Raw genomic sequence first — 21,505 nt, forward strand, 5'->3', positions numbered from 1 at the left:
AAGACCAATACTTTCTGTAGGACTACCCTTGTGCCAGGCACTGTTCCAAACATTTCGGCGCACGCGCGCCATAGTGTGTGTGTGTGTGTGTGTGTATGTGTGTGTTTTAATTCCTGCAATAACCCTAAGAAGTAGGTTATATTACTGGTCCCAGTTTACAGATGCAAAAACTGAGGTGAAGGGAGGTTATGTAGCTTATAGTCAAACATCCAATAACAGCAGAGCCAGGATACAAATTTTAACAGCCTAGTTCTAGAATTTATGCTCTTAACATTATGCTCAGATAGAGGCAGGAAGGAGAAGCCATAAAATTGGGCCAAGAATTCAAGGTATGGAAATACTAGTACAAAACTATACAGATATCATGCCCAGAACAGTGCCTGGCTTATAGTGAACAATCAATAAATGTTAGAGGAACAAAAAAAATACTCTAATGGCATCCCTGTATTGATTACATATCAAAGCAAACTAATACCACATCAAGTACATTATCAAGTAAATCATCAAGCAGTTACTATGTTTAAGGAGAAAGTTCAGTTCAGTTCAGTCACTCAGTCGTGTCCGACTCTTTGCGGCCCCATGAACTGCAGCACGCCAGGCCTCCCTGTCCATCACCAACTCCCAGAGTCCACCTAAACCCATGTCCATTGAGTCGGTGATCCCATCCAACCATCTCATCCTCTGTCATCCCCCTTTTCCTCCTGCCCTCAATCTTTCCCAGCATCAGGGTCTTTTCAAATGAGTCAGCTCTTCCCATGTGATGGACAAAGTATTGGAGCTTCAGCTTCAACATCTGTCCTTCCAATGAATACCCAGGACCGATATCCTTTAGGATGGACTGGTTGGATCTCCTTGCAGTCCAAGGGACTCTCAAGAGTCTTCTCCGATACCACAGTTCAAAAGCATCAATTCTTCGGCGCTCAGCTTTCTTTATAGTTCAGGTCTCACTCACATCCATACATGACCACTGGAAAAACCATAGCCTTGGCTAGACGGAGCTTTGTTGGCAAAGTAATGTCTCTGCTTTTGAATATGCTGTCTAGGTTGGCCATAACTTTCCTTCCAAGGAGTAAATGTCTTTTAATTTCATGGCTGCAATCACCATCTGCAGTGATTTTTGAGCCCAAAAAAATTAAGTCTGACACTGTTTGCACTGTTTCCCCATCTATTTGCCGTGAAGTGATGGGACCAGATGCCATGATCTTAGTTTTCTGAATGTTGAGCTTTAAGCCAACTTTTTCACTCTCCTCTTTCACTTTGATCAAGAGGCTTTTTAGTTCCTCTTCACTTTCTGTCATAAGGGTGGTGTCATCTGCATATGTGAGGTTATTGATATTTCTCCCAGCAATCTTGATTCCAACTTGTGCCTCATCCAGCCCAGTGTTTCTTATGATGTACTCCGCATATAAATTAAATAAGCAGGGTGACAGTATACAGCCTTGACGTACTCCTTTTCCTATTTGGAACCAGTCTGTTGTTTCATGTCCAGCTCTAACTGTTGCTTAAGGAGCAAAGCACGAAATAAATTTTATTTTCATTTATATATGGTCAAAATTTGTAAAACTATTTGTTAAGTTGAAATAATAACTTAAAAACCTTCACAAGGGCATGGATTATTTTTTAGCTGGGAAATAACTACTTAAAATAGCTAATTCCCTCAGAGTTCTCAAAAGCTATGGTTCCAGTCATTATTTATAATTATAGTATACAATGCATAAGAAATGTGCAAATTAAAATCCCTAAGCCAGGCAATTTCTAAAATTCTTTGGAGCAGGCTAAAAGGCAAAGCATTCCACTAGGATCAGGAAACCAGGATTTTGTCACATGTTTCTGGTTCTTGAAGAAAATAAATTACACCCGTTACATATTCTTTCAGTAAGATAACATAAATCTCCTCTATTCATAGGATTCCAAGAATATCAGTTTAAATATATAACTTTCCTAAAGTGCTGTCCCATTAATGGAAAGGAATTAAATGAAAATGTAATCACTTGGGATCATATCTGACAGAAAAGCTGGGATCAAATCGGAAAGATTTTAACAAAGCTACTACAAATTCGTATGTTTAAGAACATAACTAGTAACCACACAAGAAACATTTCATTCTTTTGCTATTTGGTCACCAAAGTGTTGGACCAGAAAATGAAAGAAAGAGACTTCAGTCTAGAGTTGAGAAATAGTTAAGGTCTATAATTGATACAGACTGGGCTTCATCCATTTTGTTCGGCCAAAGTGTGGGAGACAACCTATTAGAATCTGAAGAACTGTTTGTAACTATTAAACAGAGAAAATTTAGTGGCATCTTTGATGAATAAATACAATCAATTTTAAATGATTAAATGTGTAAGTGAGCTGAAAATACCATTTAATGAGATGAAATTATTTTTATCAAATTAATGAAGAATTACAACTTTTTTCATTTTTCAGTGCTAAATCTTTGGTTTCTTTTTAAACTCTGCCAAATTCCCTACTACTGCAGACAACAAAGTCAGTACTTTGGGGCAAAGTGTCCAATCCTCAATATACTTGATGATGATAATAATGCAGAAGCACCTCTCTGTTGATACAGCCGCTAGTGGCTTCTCTGATGCTGTCCTCAGGGAACCACAAATGTGGTTTCCTGGAGCACAACCATAAGTAAGAAACCAGAAAATGCTCCACTGTAAGTAGTCAGAGGCACTGCTCACAAACTAAATAATTAAAAGTAATGTTATCTTCTGAACAAGGAGTTCAAAGGCTCAGTTATCAGAACTTCAACATTACAAATGTGCTTATAAATGTAGTAAAAAAGCTGAAACCAGTGAAGCTAAATAATTCATGTAAGAGTCAATTTCCTATCAAGAGACAGTATTTAGCTCTCAGAATTTTCCTTCCCCCCGAGCAAGTTTCTTCTCATTTTTGAACAAGCAATACCTATCATTCAAATAAAAAACGCATGTCTGGTGGAGTATGACTGAGTGGGTTGTGCTTTTTAAAGTCTTCTTTGACTATGGTGGCTTCCCACTATCCTTATAAGCTAAAAGTTGACAAATGTACTAGACAGTCTGACAGGCCTTAAAAACAGACAACAGGCCATGTTTAATTATCTTAGTAAATATAAAAAATAAGTAATTGTCCTCTTTGCTCAGAAGGTCTAAGATAAAACAAATCCAAACATTTGGGTTGCAAAGCAGCAGGAATGTATGTCTTCCTGCCTCTGTGACCCTGAACTATAACATTTGTTTGCATAACAGTTTAGAGCTTCCCAGATGGCGCTTGTGGTAAAGAACCCACCTGCCAATGCAAGAGACACAGGAGACATGGGTTCAACTCCTGGGTCGGGAAGGTCCCTTGGAGGAGGGTATGGCAACCCACTCCAGTATACTGTCGGTGATCTATCAGTGATATATTTTTGAAATTTAAATAAAATCTAACAAAATTTCTCCGGAGTTGACGTTCTGTAGCAAAATCTCCCAATCTAATAAGCATTGTAACCCAAGCTGCTTTAGAATTATAGCAAGGCAAACACTGTATGATAGACTTCGAAGGAAGTTAAAAGATGTAAAAATATTTGGTTCTGTTTTGAGCATGGGAGAAAACTAATTTTGGTGAAGGGGTGTCCTCCTTCCTGTGTAAGGAGTCAGAAGTAGAGGGTGGAGGGTGGCACGGATTTGTTAGAAGAATCTTCCTGTGGCTTCATCAGTATTAATCCCACAGCCTAAGACTTCAAGCACATTCTTAACGCCCTGAAGTTCACTCCTCCGCCTTTCTAACACATTGAGAAAGCCGCAAACTCCTAACACTGGGTTATTCTGACCAGCTCTGCCTGCTCTGTTCCCATACTTTGCTCGAGGAGGACTTCATTGGGAAACAGAGACAACTTCATGATGCTATCCTAGATTCAGCACCATTTATTTCTTTTAGGCATCAATCTACCTGAAAATCTCCTATCCACCACTTTCTTCAGACTCCCCCACCCAGTCACTTTACTCCAGGTGACATTATTTCTGATTCCAAAGAGAAAATACAGGCCAGCAGGCTTCTCTTCCCTTTGATCTCAGCCACTCTCCAAAATAAAAATAAGCAACTGATCTTTATCCCAGACATCATTTCCTTCTTTTTTACATGCATAGATGTCTAGGAAGTCTTTCTCCAGTCTAACACTGATAACTTCACTTATCTCTCTGACCCACCACGCCCGCCCCGCCCTGACTCCTCTGGAGCCACGGGCCACCAGTTATCCCCTCTCTTCTATCTTCCAATTTCTCTCTTGCTATTGCTCTTTCCTCTGAGCCAAAATGCTCAAGGATTGCTATCAGAAACAACATCAATAACAAGCACAAAAACTCCTCCAAACTTTCCTTTCCTTCCACACTCCTGGCTGTTCCTTTCCCAGCAAAGCTTTTTGAAAGTGTTCTTGACAACACGTCACCACTTCTCCCTCATCTTCCAATCACCTCCTCCTCTTACACACCCAATCATTCCTCTTCCTTCTGCAATGCCCACAACTCCAGGGGGACCACTCTCCCTATGCTACTTCGAATGATCAAATCTTTACCTTGATTTGACCTTCCCAACACATCGGACTACTTTTCTTTCTCCAAAAAAAAAAAAAAAAAAAAGATACACAACTAGCCAATGAGCACCCGAAAGGCACATGTCATCATCAGCCATTCAAGTGTCAAGGGTGTCAAGTGAAGTCGCTCAGTCGTGTCTGACTCTTTGCGACCCCATAAACTGTAGCCTACCAGGATCCTAGGTCCATGGGATTTTCCAAGCAAGAATACTGGAGTGGGTTGCCATTTCCTTCTCCAGGGCATCTTCCCAACCCAGGGATCGAACCCAGGTCTCCTGCATTGCAGGCAGAGGCTCTACCCTCTAACCCACCAGGGAAGTGTTAGCCATTAGGGAAACTCAAATCAAAACCACAATGAGGGACTTCCTTGGTGGTCCAGTGGTTAAGAACTCATCTGCCAATGCAGAAGATAAGGGTCAGTCCCTGGTCTGGCAAGATCGCACGTGCCCTGGAGCAACCAACCCAGTGCTCTAGAACCCCGAAGTCACAACTACTGACCCTGTGCACGTTAGTGCCATGGTCTGCAGCCAGAGACACTACCACAATCAGAAGCCCACACCCCACACAGCTACAGAGAAGCCCGAGCAAGGAAATGAAGATCCAGCACAGCCAATAATAAACAAATTTTAAAAATGTTTTTTAATCTACAGTGAAAAACAACAACAACAAAAAACAACCCACAATGAGACACCACTTCACACTCGTAAGGACAGATAGTATCAAAAGGTCCTAATGGAAACTGGAAGCATCATACATTGCTGGTAGCAATGTAAAATGGTACAGCTATTTTTGAAACTGGTTTGACAGATCCTCAAAATGTTAAACATGCATTTTTAACGTGTTGATACAGTCACTATTAGATTCTTTGATGCGGCCCCCAAGGGAACCACAAATGTGGTTTCCAGGAGCACAACCGTAAGCAAGAAACCAGAAAATGCTCACGTAAGTAGTCATAGGCACTTCTCACAAACTAAATAGTTAAAAGTATGACCCTCCCATAATTAAAAATATGACCCAACAGTTCTACTCCTAGGTTTGCAGTATACCAAAGAGAATACAAAACATACACCAAAAACTCGTACATAAGTCACAACAAGATACTACATAACAGATTTGTTAGAATAGCTAATATCCAAAAAAGGGGAGGAGGGCAAGAATATGGAGAAATTAGAATTCTTGTGCACTGCTAGTGGAAATGACACAAAATGGCACAGTCAACTGTGGAAAAGTTTGGCGGTTCTTTAAAAAGTTACACATAATTACCATATAACCTAGCAATTCCACTTCAGGGGGATATACCCAAAAGAAATGAAAGCAAGAACTAAAACAGGTATTTGTACATCCATGTTCACAGAAATATTATTCACAAAACAGCCAAAAAGTGGAAACAACCCAAATAATCATCTATGTATGAATGGATGAGTAAAATGTGGTATATATAGACAATGAAATCAGTCTTAAAAAGGAAGGAAATTCTGACACATGCTACAACATGAATGAACTCTGAAGACAAAGGCTAAGGGGATGGGGGGGCAGAAGCCACAAAAGTGCAAACAGTGTTTGATTCCACTCATATAAGGTACCCAAAAAAGGGAAATTCAAAGAGACAGAAAGTAGAACAGAGGGTACCAGAGGCTGGAGGTAGGGGGCAATGGGGAACTATTGCTTATTAGGCAGAGAGTTCTTGTTTGGGATGATGAAAAATTCTGGAAATGGAGAGTGGTGATAGCTGCACAACACTGTAAATGTACTTAATGTCACTTGATTACACCTGTTAAAATGGTAAATTTTATGTTATGTATGTTTTACCACATTAAAAAAGGCAACAACAAAAAACTTTTAAAGAATATCTGTAACATTAGTTCTATGTATTGTTCATAATAGCCAAAAAAGCAGAAGCTAATTTGTAACCTAATTTGTATGTATTATTAATAAAAGCCAAAAAGTAGAAACATCATCATCTGATGAATAAATGTGTACTCATATACTGGAATACTAAGCAATAAAAAGGAATGAAGTGCTGACAACATGCAATGCATGCATGAACCTTAAGAATTATGCTCAGTGAAAGAAAACAGACACAAAGGCCATATATTATAAGATTTCATTTACATGAAATGCCTAAAATAGGCAAATGTATACACACAGAAGGTTCATCATTAGGACCTGAAGTGACAGGGAAATAAGAGGGATACTAATGGGTATGGGGTTTCTTTGGGCTTAATGAAAATACTCTAAACTTAGATCATGGGTGATGATTGCTTAACTCTGGAAATAAACTAAAACCACTGAACTGTACACTTGAAACATGTATTTCATGATTCATAAATTACATCTCAATAAAAATGTAACAAAAGAGTAACAGAAAAGGTTTAGAGACTCTTTAATTTAGGGCTTTAAGAGGAAGCTTGTGTGTCTTCATTTACCATTTCAATGACGCGAGCACATCACCATGAAGGGTCCAAACCACATACCTTAGGGTTGCTGAGGGAAAGAGTTTGCCTTGCCTCTTTAACTTCTCAAATTGATACTACTTGTTAAATAACTACCAGTGTTGGAAAGAAACAGACTCCTAAACAGTTGCCATGGCAGCTCAATAGCAAAAGCATCAAGAACCAGGAATATAATGGCTTAGAGGCAGTGTAGTACAGAGAAAATTGTATAAAGTTTAAAGTCAGAAAACGTGACATCAGATTCCACACACCTTTAACAGCTGTGTGACCTAAGATACAAACTCAGTTTCTTCTCCTATAAAACGGCATAGAATCAGACACCATCTAATCAAAAGAGGTGAAATTTATACAGCACATGAATTATCTTCTTTTCTACTAGAATATCACTCCCACTCTCTGCTTTCTATTTTGTCTTAATAACTACACCTCACCTGACTCTGTCTTTTCCAACTTTCTTGCTCAGTCTTGTACAAGACGCCAAAGGCAGAGAAGATTCACTGTTTCCCCAAAAGGAAGAGGGCCAGACAGTGAGTCGCTGCTCACATGAGCCACTGCTGGGAACATGTGTCACAGCGCAGGAGGCACAAATGAAACAATAGTGAAATGTGGAAAAACTAAAAGTAGAGGATAAGAGCAAACATGAGTGTAGGAATACTAAGTCACTCTTCATTTAGCCAAGATTAAATCTTCAAAGACAAAATAAGCATTCAAGAAACGTGGGTTTTTTTTTTCTATAGGTAACATACATATGAAGTAGCTCTAGAATTAGGCAATCATTCCCAGAAACTTATCACATGGCCTGTATGATTTCCTATGGCCTATTCAACCTCAGAATAGACTCTGTCACCCGAGCTTACTGAGATAAGTTGCTAAAACACTTAAAGTAGAATATTTTCTAGGTTGGAAACCAGTTGTCTTAATTCTCAGTCTATCAAGTAAATAATCTCAACTTTATTAGCTTTCAAAATTCTTTAAAATCTAACCCTTTTCTATTATTATTTTAAAAATCAAAGATTATAGTAGTTCAAAAAAAAGCCACTTAGGACCTACAATGTATATAGTCACCTAAGCTTAAATGCAGAGTACAGAGAAACTAGAGAAAACCCAAATGACAAATTTTAAAAATAAATTAGTTTTGTGTCCAAAGTGGTCAAGATCTAAGATACATTATTATTTGTTTAATATAAAAAGACAAAAACTGCATTACTGGGGAAATCAATAAAAGCCAACACTTGCTGTGTAGACACCTTAAGTATGTTATTTCTACTGCACAGGATGTTGTTCAAACCTCTGCCTGCCAGCAGGACTACAGTCGTCCCCTGGTGTGTTTAGAATGGAAGTCTCTATGAGCACAGGTTAAGCAATGTGAGGCCAGCTTCTCCATGCATACATGGCACAAGCTTCTGATCAGTTGTTTAAAACTAAAAAAGCAGCCAGCGAACTAGCTGTGAGCATCAGCAAACTGTGTAACAGCGGCAAGCTGCACAAGGTGAGTTGTGGCTGCAAGACTTAACTTGTGCCATCACACTTCTGGCTGCTTCCTAGTGCCCAGGTCATGAGGCGTCAGCGCCCAAGCTCCGTCTGAACTTCTTTTGCGTGACATTTGTTAGAAGTGAAAATAAGAGAACTTTGTTACAGATTCAATTGTACAGTAGACATGGATGGAGCTGACCATAAGATGTAATATGCAACGTGTTTTTAACTACCAGCCTCTAACTACCAAAGCATTCCCAGAACAAACAGCATGATGGCCGTGACACCTTACAGTCCATGAGAGCAAAATTTGTTAATTGCGAAATACTGAATTGATCTGGATTCCTGTCAGTCAGCCACACTTGTTACAGTATTTTAACAAAATGTATGTTTGTTAGAATATACAGATGGGAAAAACACCACTCCACCAGCTTGAAAGAAGAAACAGTGAAGCTATTATTATCAGGATCAGATCTACCAAAGCAGTTTCAGGAGATCCCCCTATCAATCACTGTAATCCTCTGCAGAATTTAACTAGGAGCAGGCTTCCCTGTTAGCTCAGATGGTAAAGTGTCTGCCTACAATGCAGGAGACCTGGGTTTGATCCCTGGGTCGGAAGATCCCCTGGAGAAGGAAATGGCAACCCACTCCAGTATTCTTGCCTGGAAAATCCCATGGACTGAGGATCCTGGCAGGCTACAGTCCATGGGGTTGCAAAGAGTTGGACACTTCACTCACTCACTCACTCAGCCAAATAAAGAAAGTACTAAATCTAGTCCTTGTTTGAGAGGGCAAGCATACATGATAGCTGCAATATTTCAGCACGGTGTTGCTCTGTAAACTACTAAAATTAACTACAGTACAAATGGACCAGATGCTTTAAATTTTCATACACTTATTTTTGACCCATAATCCATGTAGATCAAATTGCACCAATGGTATACCAATGGTGCCCCTTCCTCTGCTAAGAATAAACTCGGGAATTTTTGTGCAAGCATTAAAAGAAAAAAGTGCAATGCGTTTACTGTAAGACTTGGCTTACAAAAGGGAGGACTCTCTCTCCACTACTGAGAAGATAACTTTAGAGAGTGTTCTAAATCCTTTTCCTCTTCTATGCTTCCTCAAAGCAAAAAGTCCCCAACACTCTGTTCTTTTCTATACACATAAGGTGATTTTCTAGCATATTTAGTGCACAAAGAAATGCATCACAGTCTCTGCCCAGCCCAACAACCAAAGCACTAGTTTATCTGGAAACTGAAAATAGTGTACCTCTTTTGCCTCAGAGAAAGAATGGGAAGAAAACAGCACAAAGTCAACACAAAACAGCACTTTACCTGTTTCTAATACAAATTTCCACTTTACTCAAACTGAAATGAGAGAAAGACAGAAGTATCCCACTGTTCACTGCAGCTCTATTTACAATAATTAGAACATGGAAGCAACCTAGATGTCCAATAACACATGAATGGATAAAGAAGTTGTGGTACATATACACAATAGAATATTACTCAGCCATAAAAAGGAACACATGTGAGTCAGTTCTAATGAGGTGGATGAACCTAAAGCCTATTATACAGAGTGAAGTAAGTCACAAAAAGAAAGATAAATATCGTATACTAATGCATATATACAGAACCTAGAAAAATGATACTGAAGAATTTATTTGCAGGGCAGCAATGGAGAAACAGACATGGAGAACAGACTTATGGACATGTGGAGAGGGGAGGTGAGGGTATGTATGTGAGCAGTAGGTGAGGGTGAGATGTATGGAGAGAGGAATATGGAAGCTTACATTACCATATGTAAAACAGACAGCCAACGGGAATTTGCTGTGTGTCTCAGGAAACCCAACAGGGGTTCCACATCAACCTAGAAGGGCAGGATGGGGAGGGAGATGGGAGGCAGTTCAAAAGGGAGGGGATATACGTATACCAATGGATGATTCACGCTGAGGTCTGACAAAAAACAACAAAATTCTGTAAAGCAATTCTCCTTCAATTAAAAAATAAATAAAAAGAAAAAAAAAACTGGAATGAGAAAAGAAAGACCACCGATATTCCTTTTCATGAAACCACTATTTTGGAAGATAAAGGAACAGTTATTGCAAATGAAGTGACAATACTTTGCAACATTTAGGCAGCTCTTCCCAAAGATATTTTACCAATGGCGATCAGAGATGGGCAAAGAAACACATAATGGATTTCTTTTTTTAAACCTGAATTCCATCTATCAGTGATAACTTATTCAATAAAAAAGGAACTCAATTTATTTTCATGTCAGTGGTTAGATCTAAATGGAATCTACAAAATAAGTTCAAGAATGTTTGGTATTCAACTGCTCATAAGATGAATACATCCTTCTGTGTGTCACTTTTATGCCTCAAAACAGAGACTAGAAACTATTTAAAGGGGGACAGTGACCACAAGGAAGCTATTTTAAAAGCAAGTTTCTTATTTCCCTAACATCACTGAATATAAACAACAAAAAAAATTACTGAGCTGATAGTAATTGAAACTATATAATTATTTTTAATTATTCTAATTATATATATTCTAATTATTCTAATTCTAATATATTATAACATATATTCTAATTAAATATCACTATTGAGTTCTCACAGACTAAATAAGTAAATATAAATAAACAATAATTTCCAAATGATATAGATACATATATATTACTATGTACATATACTTATTATATAACTACACACATACATTTAGTTAAATATATAAAATATTAGATATATAATCTAGATGATATTTATAACAACAGTATCTCAAGACAAAAAAACTAATCTATTTAAGTGATTTTTGACAAGAGGCATGAGAACAAATTCTGAAAACCAAAGAGATATGAAGTGATAGTATATAACACTCTGTATCACATCCCACCACAACAATCATGAATTATCCCTTCTTGTGGATGCAAGAAAGACAATGTGGCACACAGCCTATGCATATCCTTATAGCTTCCACAGATAACACATACATGTGATCAACAGAGCACATCTTTAAATACTGCATGTTCAAAACACATGGGTGACTGAATATAAGATTAGCGTGTTTTTAACTGGGTAGTCTCTAGCTGTCTGTTAAAGTATCTGTGAACTATACACGGCATATGCAATCAACTTTAGAAAGAAAGGGCTTAAAGAGCCATGAGTTTAAGTCCCAGATTTTCCACTAACTGGGTCTACTGTCTAAACTCCCTACCCCTATCTTCTCATCCCTAACAAAGAAAGGACAGTAACTCATAATTTCCCTTTCTCATAGAATTGTTCTAAGAGCCAAAATGAGATAGTATATATAAGCATTATACAGAGGATAAAGTTCTATGCAAATATATAGTATTTTCTTACATGTTTCCTTCTCACTAAAATCATTAAATAGCACCACAGCAACTAGTTTTATGTAACAACTGCTTTAAAGTAAGGAACGCACACATTACAGCATCGGTTTGGAATGAAAAAACCAACAAAATGCTATGTCAGCTTAAAGACACGAAAAAACTCCTTTAATCTTCAAGAAGAAGGAAGATGTGAAACAAATTATTTAGTCATCCTTTTCTCAATTCAGGTGAAAAAGGTGAGACAGACCCTTAAAAATAAATATACATTAAATTTCAGGAAATAAGTTTTCTTCTAATTGGCTCTTACTGCTCTTGCATTCCCAAGAAACAACAATTCGCTCTTATGAACTTAATATATGGGGCTGATTTGTTTTCTGTATGTAATTCTCAATATCTAAATAAGTCACTTCAAGCACTGCCCCTTTCCAAGTTGTATAATCCTATTCTACTCTGCTAGAGTATGTAATTTTCAATATCACATGTACTTAGGTATCTTCAAAAGATATCTTTAAGTATTGTTCCTAGGGATAAAATGATGAAAAAATTGAAGTGCCAAAGCAAATCAGAACAATGCACCGTTCTGGTTTTAAATTTTTCAATTTTTTTTAAACACTACATAGCAGCTTGAATAGAACCAGTATTTAGTTAATGTTAGCTGAATTAATTAAGAATGCTTTGCTAACCTCTGTTTTGCTTTTTAATAAATGGTGTGGGAGGATTGGACTGCCTTTGATTTATATCAAGTAGAATCCACAGAAGTGACTTGTCAGGCATACTTTATCAATTCTGCTCAGAAGACACCTACTTATGAGTTGGCTATATATCAGAGTACACTTCATTAGTGCAGAACTACTTGAATTGCCTCACTGTACTTAGATAGGAATGCATCTGTACTCCTAGCAGTGAGTACAAATACATGGAAATAAATTAACTGCATACATTTCTTTAGCATGCAAAAACCAATTACTAGCTCTTACCTGTGGATATTAAAACATCCACAGGAACAAGTGAATTCTTATTTAGGAATTACCTCCAAAATCAGTAAAACCTGAATTATAATAGCATTCATATAAATAGCATAAACAGAATAAGTCTTCATAATTTCTAACTTCTGTCTGCCCTCACAAAATCAAACAGTTGTCAACTTAAAAACTCCTAATTCGAACCAATACTGTTCACTTTCTCTTCATTTTATGTAAAATAATATCTAGTCTCCCCAGAACTACACGCTATCAATATTCTAAGCAACAGGGTTCATTCTCTTTCATATTAAATGTATTTCTTTATTGATTATATCATTCTGAAATTGCTACCACTTAATCCCTGAGTGATCATTTAAACCTCTATTTTGATGCTTATGAAATGGAAAGCACTGAGAATACTATTTACAAAGTGCACAGAACTTCAAAAAAGACCTCATTATTCTCAACAATTCCTATTCACATCTCAAATGAACAAAAGAAGCCTCTTTATGAAACTGATATTTCTACAATTTTAACAAAAGTTTAGCAACAATTTAAGAAAAGCTGTACAAAAAATTTTAACTTAGCAAACTCAAAATATCAACAGTTGCTGCACAATGTGTTCACCAGAAAAAAAAAATTTTTAACCAAGACTTTAGATTTTAAGGAATTATTTCAGAAAGAAAGCCTCAGAAAATGAAAGCCACAATCGCAAACCTGGTTTCTTCAATACCCAGAAGAATGACCAAACATTGAACTACAATAATTTAACACTTCTTTTATTTTCAAATCTGTAGCTTATATTATCTAATTAAATTTAAGTCATTTCAAACTGTAAACAATTTTCAAGGATTTCTCCAAGCTCTCTGAGTTTACATGGCTGCAATTTCAGAAAGTTTGAGAGCTGAGGCAGTTTCTGATAACCCTAGATTTCCATTAAAAAATGAGTATTACACCAGCAAACAGTTACGCAGCTTACAAAAACACTGGAGTCAGAAAATTTATATGAAATGACATCTTGGTACATTACTGCACATGATTTTACAAAAATCTGTATCTTCAGACAATAAACATTTGCGTCACCTGCCATCAGCACTGCCCTTGAGAAGTTCACAATCTAAAGAACAGTAACAGGACTTCCCTGGTTTTGTCGTGGACAAGAATCCATCTGCCAATGCAGGGGACATGGGTTCAGTCCCTGGTCCAAGATGTCACATGACACAGAGCAACTAAGCCCGAGAAGCCCCAAGCACCGAGGGCCCGTGCTCTGCGGCAAGAGAAGTCAGGGCGACGAGAAGCCCAGGCGTCGCAACAAAGCAGTGCCCGCTTGCCACAACTAGACAAAGTTGTCCCAAAGCAAGGACAAAGAAATAAACACAGAACAGTGATAAGACATGTAATCAGATTAAAACTAAAGGATAATTACGTCATACACACAGTATAACATGTTAGATGATACACAATAACATAGCAAAGAGAGGAAAATTTCCCTGACCAACTCATTGGAGATATACATCACCTCAAACGATGAACCAGAAATGCCATCACCCAGTAGCTGGTCAGTCAGAAATATGGAATTCCAGGTCCCAAGCAAATCTACTGAATCAGAATCTGAATTTTAACAAGCTCTCCAGGTAATCCCAGTGCACATTTAAATTCTGAAAAGCACTGATCCAGAACATAACTAAAAACCAGTAAATAAGTCAAAGTGACATCTTGTAAATTCTTCAGGCCCCATCCTGAGCCTCTTTACAAATGAACAGATAATTTAACAAGTTCAGCTACTGAGTTTCACAGGCCAGGATCAAACAGGGAGACACCACTGACAGCAAAGAATACAGGGAAAACTAATGAAACGCAGACTCAGAAAGGGATGGCTACAGGGGGCCATTCAAACAGCAACAGTCTGCCCTTTCTGCCTAGATAGGCCTTAAAGGTCTCAATGCCTCACAGGCGTATAACAGTAAATGATGTTCTTAAACCTGCCTCCTCTAACTAGACCACAAATTCCTTAAGGACAGAGACCTAGTTTATTCTTATACACTCACATTTGTAAACGGAATGACCCTAAATCATTAAGATGAGTTCGGTTACACAATGAGATGTTTAACACATTTCAGAAAATTTTCTATCTAAAAAGATCACAGTAAATACGTCACAGCATTTTTTTTTAAAAGAATAAAGCTGCTCCAGTGAATACAACAGGCACTCTAAGGAGAGAGGCTTTACTGAACTTATGGCTCCAAATGCAAATATGTTTTCTGACTCTATTCAAATTCACTGCGAGGGGATCAGTCAGTGGAATGAGTAGAGAAAAAGGATAAAGATTAGAAGAGAATGGAGGGAGAATAAAAATCAGAGAACATTCGGGGGTTCTTCCACCCATGAAAATAAAAAGAGCAAAAATGGGAAGCTTCACCAAAGAAACAGCAAGGCTGCTGCTGCTGCTGCGTCGCTTCAGTCGTGTCTGACTCTGTGCGACCCCATAGACGGCAGCCCACCAGGCTCCGCCGTCCCTGGGATTCTCCAGGCAAGGACACTGGAGTGGGCTGCCATTTCCTTCTCCAGCGCATGAAGTGAGAAGGGAAAGTGAAGCCGCTCCGTCGTGCTCAACAGCAAGGCTAGAAGATAACAAATGCTACCACCAGCAACCATTCACTCCACAGTCCTTGCCTCTCTGAACCAGACACATGCTCACAATCCTCCTAACCTAAGAACTGCTCAAAGACACCTTATCCCTAGAAATACTTTCCCTCCTGGCCTTCAGTCAGTTGATGACAGTTTACAACAAATTCACTCTTCCAAAACAGCAAACTTTATGACATTCTAGTCATTACTCTCCAAACAAGTCATCAATTTTCTTGTCTATGTCCTTGCTCATGCTATTACTTCATTCAGAGACCTTTCTGCTCTGTTAATCCGACCCTGCACCTTAGCTGCCAGTCACGTGTGGCTATTTAACATTTGAAGCATGGCTAGACCGGACTGAGATGTACAGTAACTGTAAAATACACATCGAATTTTGAAGACCTGGTACAAAAAAGATGTGAAAGTATTGTTTGTTTGTTTTTAACAATGATTACACGTTGAAATGTTTTGGATATATTCAATTAAAGAAGATACATGATTAAAAATTATTTTCACCTGTTTATTTTTAGTTTTTAACATGGCTACTAGAAAATTTTAAATTACGTATGTGGTTCACATTGCATTTCTGTTGGACAGCACTGGTCTAAATCCTACTCATTCTTCAATGGCTAATTAAAACACCCCCACCCCCATACAGCTTTCCCCAATGACTCCAAGTGACGTGGTTTCTGTCTCCCAGAACTTTCACAACACTTTTATTAATACGTCCAAAGAACTAGGGCAATTTTATCTTCTTACCGAGTGTACCTGTTACAGCTCCCCAACTCCAAGATAAGCCAATTGAGAAAAGAAAGTACATCTTGGTAAGTTTTCATCTTATTGCACATCAATAATACATATATTGATGCTAAGGTGATGCCTGATGTCTGCTAAGTGAGAGCTGAATTTTTCAATTACTATTACTATATTATCTATCCCTTTCAACGATTTCCATTTCTTTCAGAGGAATTAAACTCCATGTCTACAAATGTCCTGGATTATTATTATTAGACAAATGGAGTGCTAGTGAGCTGTACATATATGATGAACAGGCAAATTCAAAACTATCTAATACCTGAGGTAAATGCATTTAGATCAATTGTAAAAATTCGACAAGCATCTGAAGGTTCCACTTTTTAAATTATTTTATCCCTAAAAGTGTACTGTGAAGATCAACTATTTCAAAAATAGGAGATTTTTCTCGGAGATTAACAACACTGGGTGACTAAAACCTACCAAAAATTGTCAGAAGTCCTCCCCACAACCCTGACTGTAAATCAGGTAAGCGCGCAAAGGCTTGGGGACACCAACAGCGGTGTCCTACACCGCATCCAAAGCTCTGATAGCGTGCTGTGAGCAAAGTGGAAGGTTGGAAAAAGATGTGTGAAAGAGACGACAGGTAGAAACTGTAGGAATGAGAAATAAAAACTAGGACTAAAAATGTCTCAGTTATGTGGGAGGGAGTCATCCCTAGGTGTATCGCTCAACCTCTGAACACTCAGGCAAAGGCAACGGCAGTCATTTCAAATGGTCTTTTCTTCAAATAGTATTCCAGTGCCTGAGATCAGCATCCGCGAAACTTCCTTCCTAACCAGCCTACTCTGACTCCCCGGGCCAGGGACTCCGGCCAAACCCAGCCCCGAAGCCATCCTTCTCCAGCACATTTTGGAAGCCGGCGGATGAAGCTAGGAGGCCGAACTGAGGCCCGGCACCTGGACGAGACCCCTCTCCCTCCGCGTCTGGCTTCAGCCCCTAGGGCAGGACCGAGCTGGCGGAGGGGAACCCGGCGGACAGAGGGGGCGGGGCAGGGCTGCGGCTTCGAGCACCGGTCTTCCCGTTCCACGCCGGCGCCTGCCGGGGCCGCGGGGACGGGCAGGGTGGTGACAACGCGGAAAAGAAGGGCAGTGCGAAGCAGCCCGGGGCTTCCACTCACCAGCCTTCGTCGCCTAAAGTCGGCAGTGGCAGGACCTCTTCTCCTTCCGCCATTGCTGTTGACGTCCACGTCACTTTGCCGAAAAGTGGACCCGGCGCCGAGACCGACTCATACCCAACGTCGTAAAAGGTCCTCGGAAGTCTGGGACCAAGCTTCTGGAGAGGGAAAGGAAGAGGGAGGAGGCGAGGGATGGGAGGAACGCGACGTCACGACGTCCCGAGGGCGAAAGGCAGCTTGGCGGAGGAGACTTGGAGAGCCGCTGCCCTTCCAAAGACTACACGTCCCAGGATGCCGCGGGCCCTGGGCCGGGCGCGGTGGGCGGGGTTTGGCGAGAGCGCGGCTCCCAGTAAGAGGCGCTTGTGAGCGTCCCTTTTTGGCGTCCAGTTAGCGTCTTCTTTGCGTCTTAGCGTCCTGCTCAAAGTCATATTTGACAGTTTTAAGTAGTGGAGGGAGGAATGGAGAGGAAATGTCACAGGGAAGGTGGAGCGGTCAAAAGTGTAAATGGAGGCCACATACTTTATGTCTGAATGTTTTAAAACTTGTTGTTTAAAGCTAAACAGTAAAGGAGATATGTTCTAGGCTCCCATCTTTATAAACATTTCATATATAAACATGGCAGTGAAAGTGAAAAGTGGCTCAGGCCTATTCGACTCTTTGCCACCCCATGGACTGCAGCCCACCAGGATCCTCTGTCCATGGAATACTCCAGGCGAGAATACTAGAGTGGGTTGCCATTCCCTTCGCCAGAGGATCTTCTCTACACGGGGATCGAACCCTGGTCTCCTGCATTGCAGGCGGATTCTTTACCGCCTGAGCCACCAAGGCTAGAATGATAAATTTGGGCTTGACATTGCATGTTTATAAACATATTTCATACGTAAACACAGAAAGTCAAGTCCAAATTTAGAATCTAGAACTCTGGAGTTCCAAGCAGAGAGAGCTGCCACGTTTTATATCTTCCCACCCTACTTCCCCTTCACTCCCCGTTGGTGGCCATCTCTGCCTGCACATCCAAGCTCGGTTCCCACCATCACCGCCAAAGCAGGGGCTTTTTGTTCCACTTTGACCATCCATGGGCCTCGGGGTGGGCAGAGGCTCCGGAGGATGGACCTAGGGAAATGCTTCTGCCAACCCTGGACACAGTGCTGATGCAGAAGAACCACATGTAACAATACGGATAAATCTGGAAAATATGATGTTAAATGAACAAGAGTAGGTAAAGTATGGTGTTATTTATATTTGGTTTTAAAAATAGGCAGCACAATATATTTTTTATTCATAAATACATGTCTGCTTTTTTAAAGAATGTAGCAGAATGATACACAGAACAATTGGAATGGCAGTACTCAAAGATAAACACAGACAGCCTGTAGTTAAAGCGGTGAAAACCGATGTTATTCAGAAGCTACTGGCAGTAGGGGAAAGGGCTGAACTCCATTCTGATTTTTGCAGAAGTGATTAGGGGTTTTAAAGGGAGAATGAGGGAGCAGGGAGAGCTGGACTCATTAGAGCCAGACAAGTGAAAAATCACAAAGCATCGGTCAGTGTCATTGTGATTAAACCCGCAGTGTCTGCTAGCTGGCAGTTTTCAAGGTTAGGATTCTTCCCTCCCACAGAGACTGGGAGACAGAGACCCTGTTCTTCTGGATGATTACATTTCAAAGGAATGGCTCTCAGGCCTTAAGGAGGACACTTCTAAGTTGTAGAGATACAGATTCACAACTGTGAGTCTTTTCTCTCTCCAAGAGAGATCAGCAGCCTAACATCAGGTGTTGGCTTGATCAAACGGTAAATTCTCCTGGCAGCCATTGCACTTCCTCAATCAGGCATTTAATGGGGTTCAGTGGGGGCCCAGGTCATCCTAGGGACACAGCCTTAAGTTGCTAAAAAATGATGCTAGCATTTAATCAGGTCTCTAGTGCAATGGTTTGGACAGAGCTGTTACGTTCTGTGGTTCTCACAGTTCTGTTTGTGGGAGGAGAGAAAATGGCTTCAATTATATTTTTAATATGTTTCTAAAGAGCTGAGAAGAGGCTATGTAGGTATTCTGTGTTCTTTATAGAGTCTATACTTGGCATCTAAAATGTTTCATAGTTTTTTAGAACTATTTGATTAAATAAGCTCTTTCACTTCTAAGCAAAAACATGTTCATTCTCTTCCCCAAAGGAAAGATAACACAGAGCCACATTATTGCATCCACTTCTAAGCCCAGGATGTCTGCATGATGATCAGTCCTATGGGGAAATTTCTCTTAATGTGGAATGAGAGTCTAGATGACAGCTATCAAAAAGAATAAAAGGCATGGATTTGGGTCAAATTACTGTCCCAATATGCAGGATCTCTACTGGGTCTCTTCAGTTGTTGCCAGTGGGTTTTCAGAAGCTTTTCTAAAATGTTTTTTAAAACTGTTAAGCCAGTGACATGACAAACAGTTGTTCATCAGTTAAGGTGACCCTAACCCTCAACTGTAATTCATCTTGAGAGTAATTAAGCCAGTGACTGCTTTATACTCCATGTGGTAAAAATATCGTTCCACTAAAAATATATCACCTGACATTTTCGAGCATTTTTTTCATTCTGTAGAAGATGAAACTCCCAACTTCCATTCTCTTTAATAGGGCCAGGGTCAGCTTCATGGGCATGTCGTCTGTGCAACAGCAGGGGACTCCATGCCATCTGGAAATTCTTTTTTTAAATTTTATTTATGTATTGATTGATTGATTTTTTGACTGTGCTGGGTCTTCGTTGCTGTGTGGGCTTTTCTCTAGTGGTGACTGGGGGCTACTCTCTCGTTGCCATGTACACGCTTCTCATTGCAGAGGCTTATTGCAGAGCATGGGCTCTAGGACAAGCAGGATTCAGTAGTTGCAACTCCCCGACTCCGGAGCACAGGTGGCACATGGGCTTAGTTGCTCTGAGGCATGTGCAGTCTTCCCGGATCAGGAATCAAACCCATGTCTCCTGCATTGGCATGTGGATTCTTTACCACTGAACCGTCAGGGAAGCCCCGGAAATTCTTAATAATTTTGGAACAGGAGGCCCCTCATTTTCATTTTGCATTAGGCATCCCCACAAATTATGTAGCCATTCCCAATAGGATCAATATGACATTGATATATACCCCATGGGGACAAGATTTCAATAGAAATTATTTAGTGATGTATCTTCTGAAGTATTTATATCATCTGTTCCTTACTCATCAAACCTTTCAGTGTCATACCGAGTACTCACTCTGAATTCATGATATCCACCAAGATGACATCCTCTTCCTCCCGTGGTAATTCTAGGAATCTGGTTGTTAGCTAAAGTCTTTGAAACTTGGTACACCTTTGGTTCCTCTTGCTTGAACATGTTGCACTGGTCACACTACACTCTTTGCAGTGTTTGGCTTGTGGATATCCAGGTCGCTGAATCCTCCAAGCGAGGCTTCAAAGGTCCGTGAACTGAGAACTTCCGGATGTTCAAGCTGGATTTAGAAAAGGCAGAGGAAACAGAGATCAAATTGCCAACATCCGCTGGATCATAGGAAAAACAGTTCCAGAAAAACATCTGCTTTATTGATGGTTTATATGATGATTTATTGACGCCAAAGCCTCTGACTGTGTGGGTTACAGCACACTGTGGGAAGGTCTTCAGGAGACGGGAACACCAGACCACCTGACCTGCCTCCTGAGAAACCTGTATGCAGGTCAGGAAGCAACAGTTAGAACTGGACATGGAACAACAGACTGGTTCCAAATAGGGAAAGGAGTACATCAAGGCTGTATATTATCACCCTGCTTATTTAACTTATATGCAGAGTACATCATGCAAAATGCTGGGCTGGATGAAGCACAAGCTGGAATCAAGACTGCCGGGAGAAATATCAATAACCTCAGATATGCAGATGACACCACCCTTATGGCAGAAAGTGAAGAGGAACTAAAGAACCTCTTGATGAAGGTGAAAGAGGAGAGTAAAAAAGCTGGCTTAAAACTCAACATTCAAAAAAACGAAGATCATGGCATCCCCTCCCTTCATGGCAAATAGATGGGGAAACAATGGAAACAATGACAGAGTTTATTTTCTTGGGCTCCAAAATCACTGCAGATGGTGACCACAGCCATGAAATTAAACACGCTTTCTCCGTGGAGGAAAAGCTATGACCAAC

At 39.9% G+C, this 21,505-nt stretch overlaps 1 protein-coding gene across 2 annotated transcripts in view; it reads right to left on the minus strand.

The window, feature by feature from the left end:
• The window catches only part of TBC1D23 (TBC1 domain family member 23), a 55,573-nt gene extending 37,954 nt beyond the window's left edge, over positions 1–17,619 (minus strand). For both annotated transcript variants that reach the window (XM_020916716.2, XM_020916717.2), the window contains exon 1: positions 17,356–17,619. In XM_020916716.2, the coding sequence (XP_020772375.2) occupies positions 17,356–17,408 (53 nt within the window). In that variant the 5' untranslated portion in view covers positions 17,409–17,619. The remainder of the gene's footprint in view (positions 1–17,355) is intronic.
• Between the last annotated feature and the right edge of the window lie 3,886 nt (positions 17,620–21,505).

This window comes from Odocoileus virginianus, chromosome 25 (assembly GCF_023699985.2).
Source record: "Odocoileus virginianus isolate 20LAN1187 ecotype Illinois chromosome 25, Ovbor_1.2, whole genome shotgun sequence".
In the NCBI taxonomy this organism is placed as follows: domain Eukaryota; kingdom Metazoa; phylum Chordata; class Mammalia; order Artiodactyla; family Cervidae; genus Odocoileus; species Odocoileus virginianus.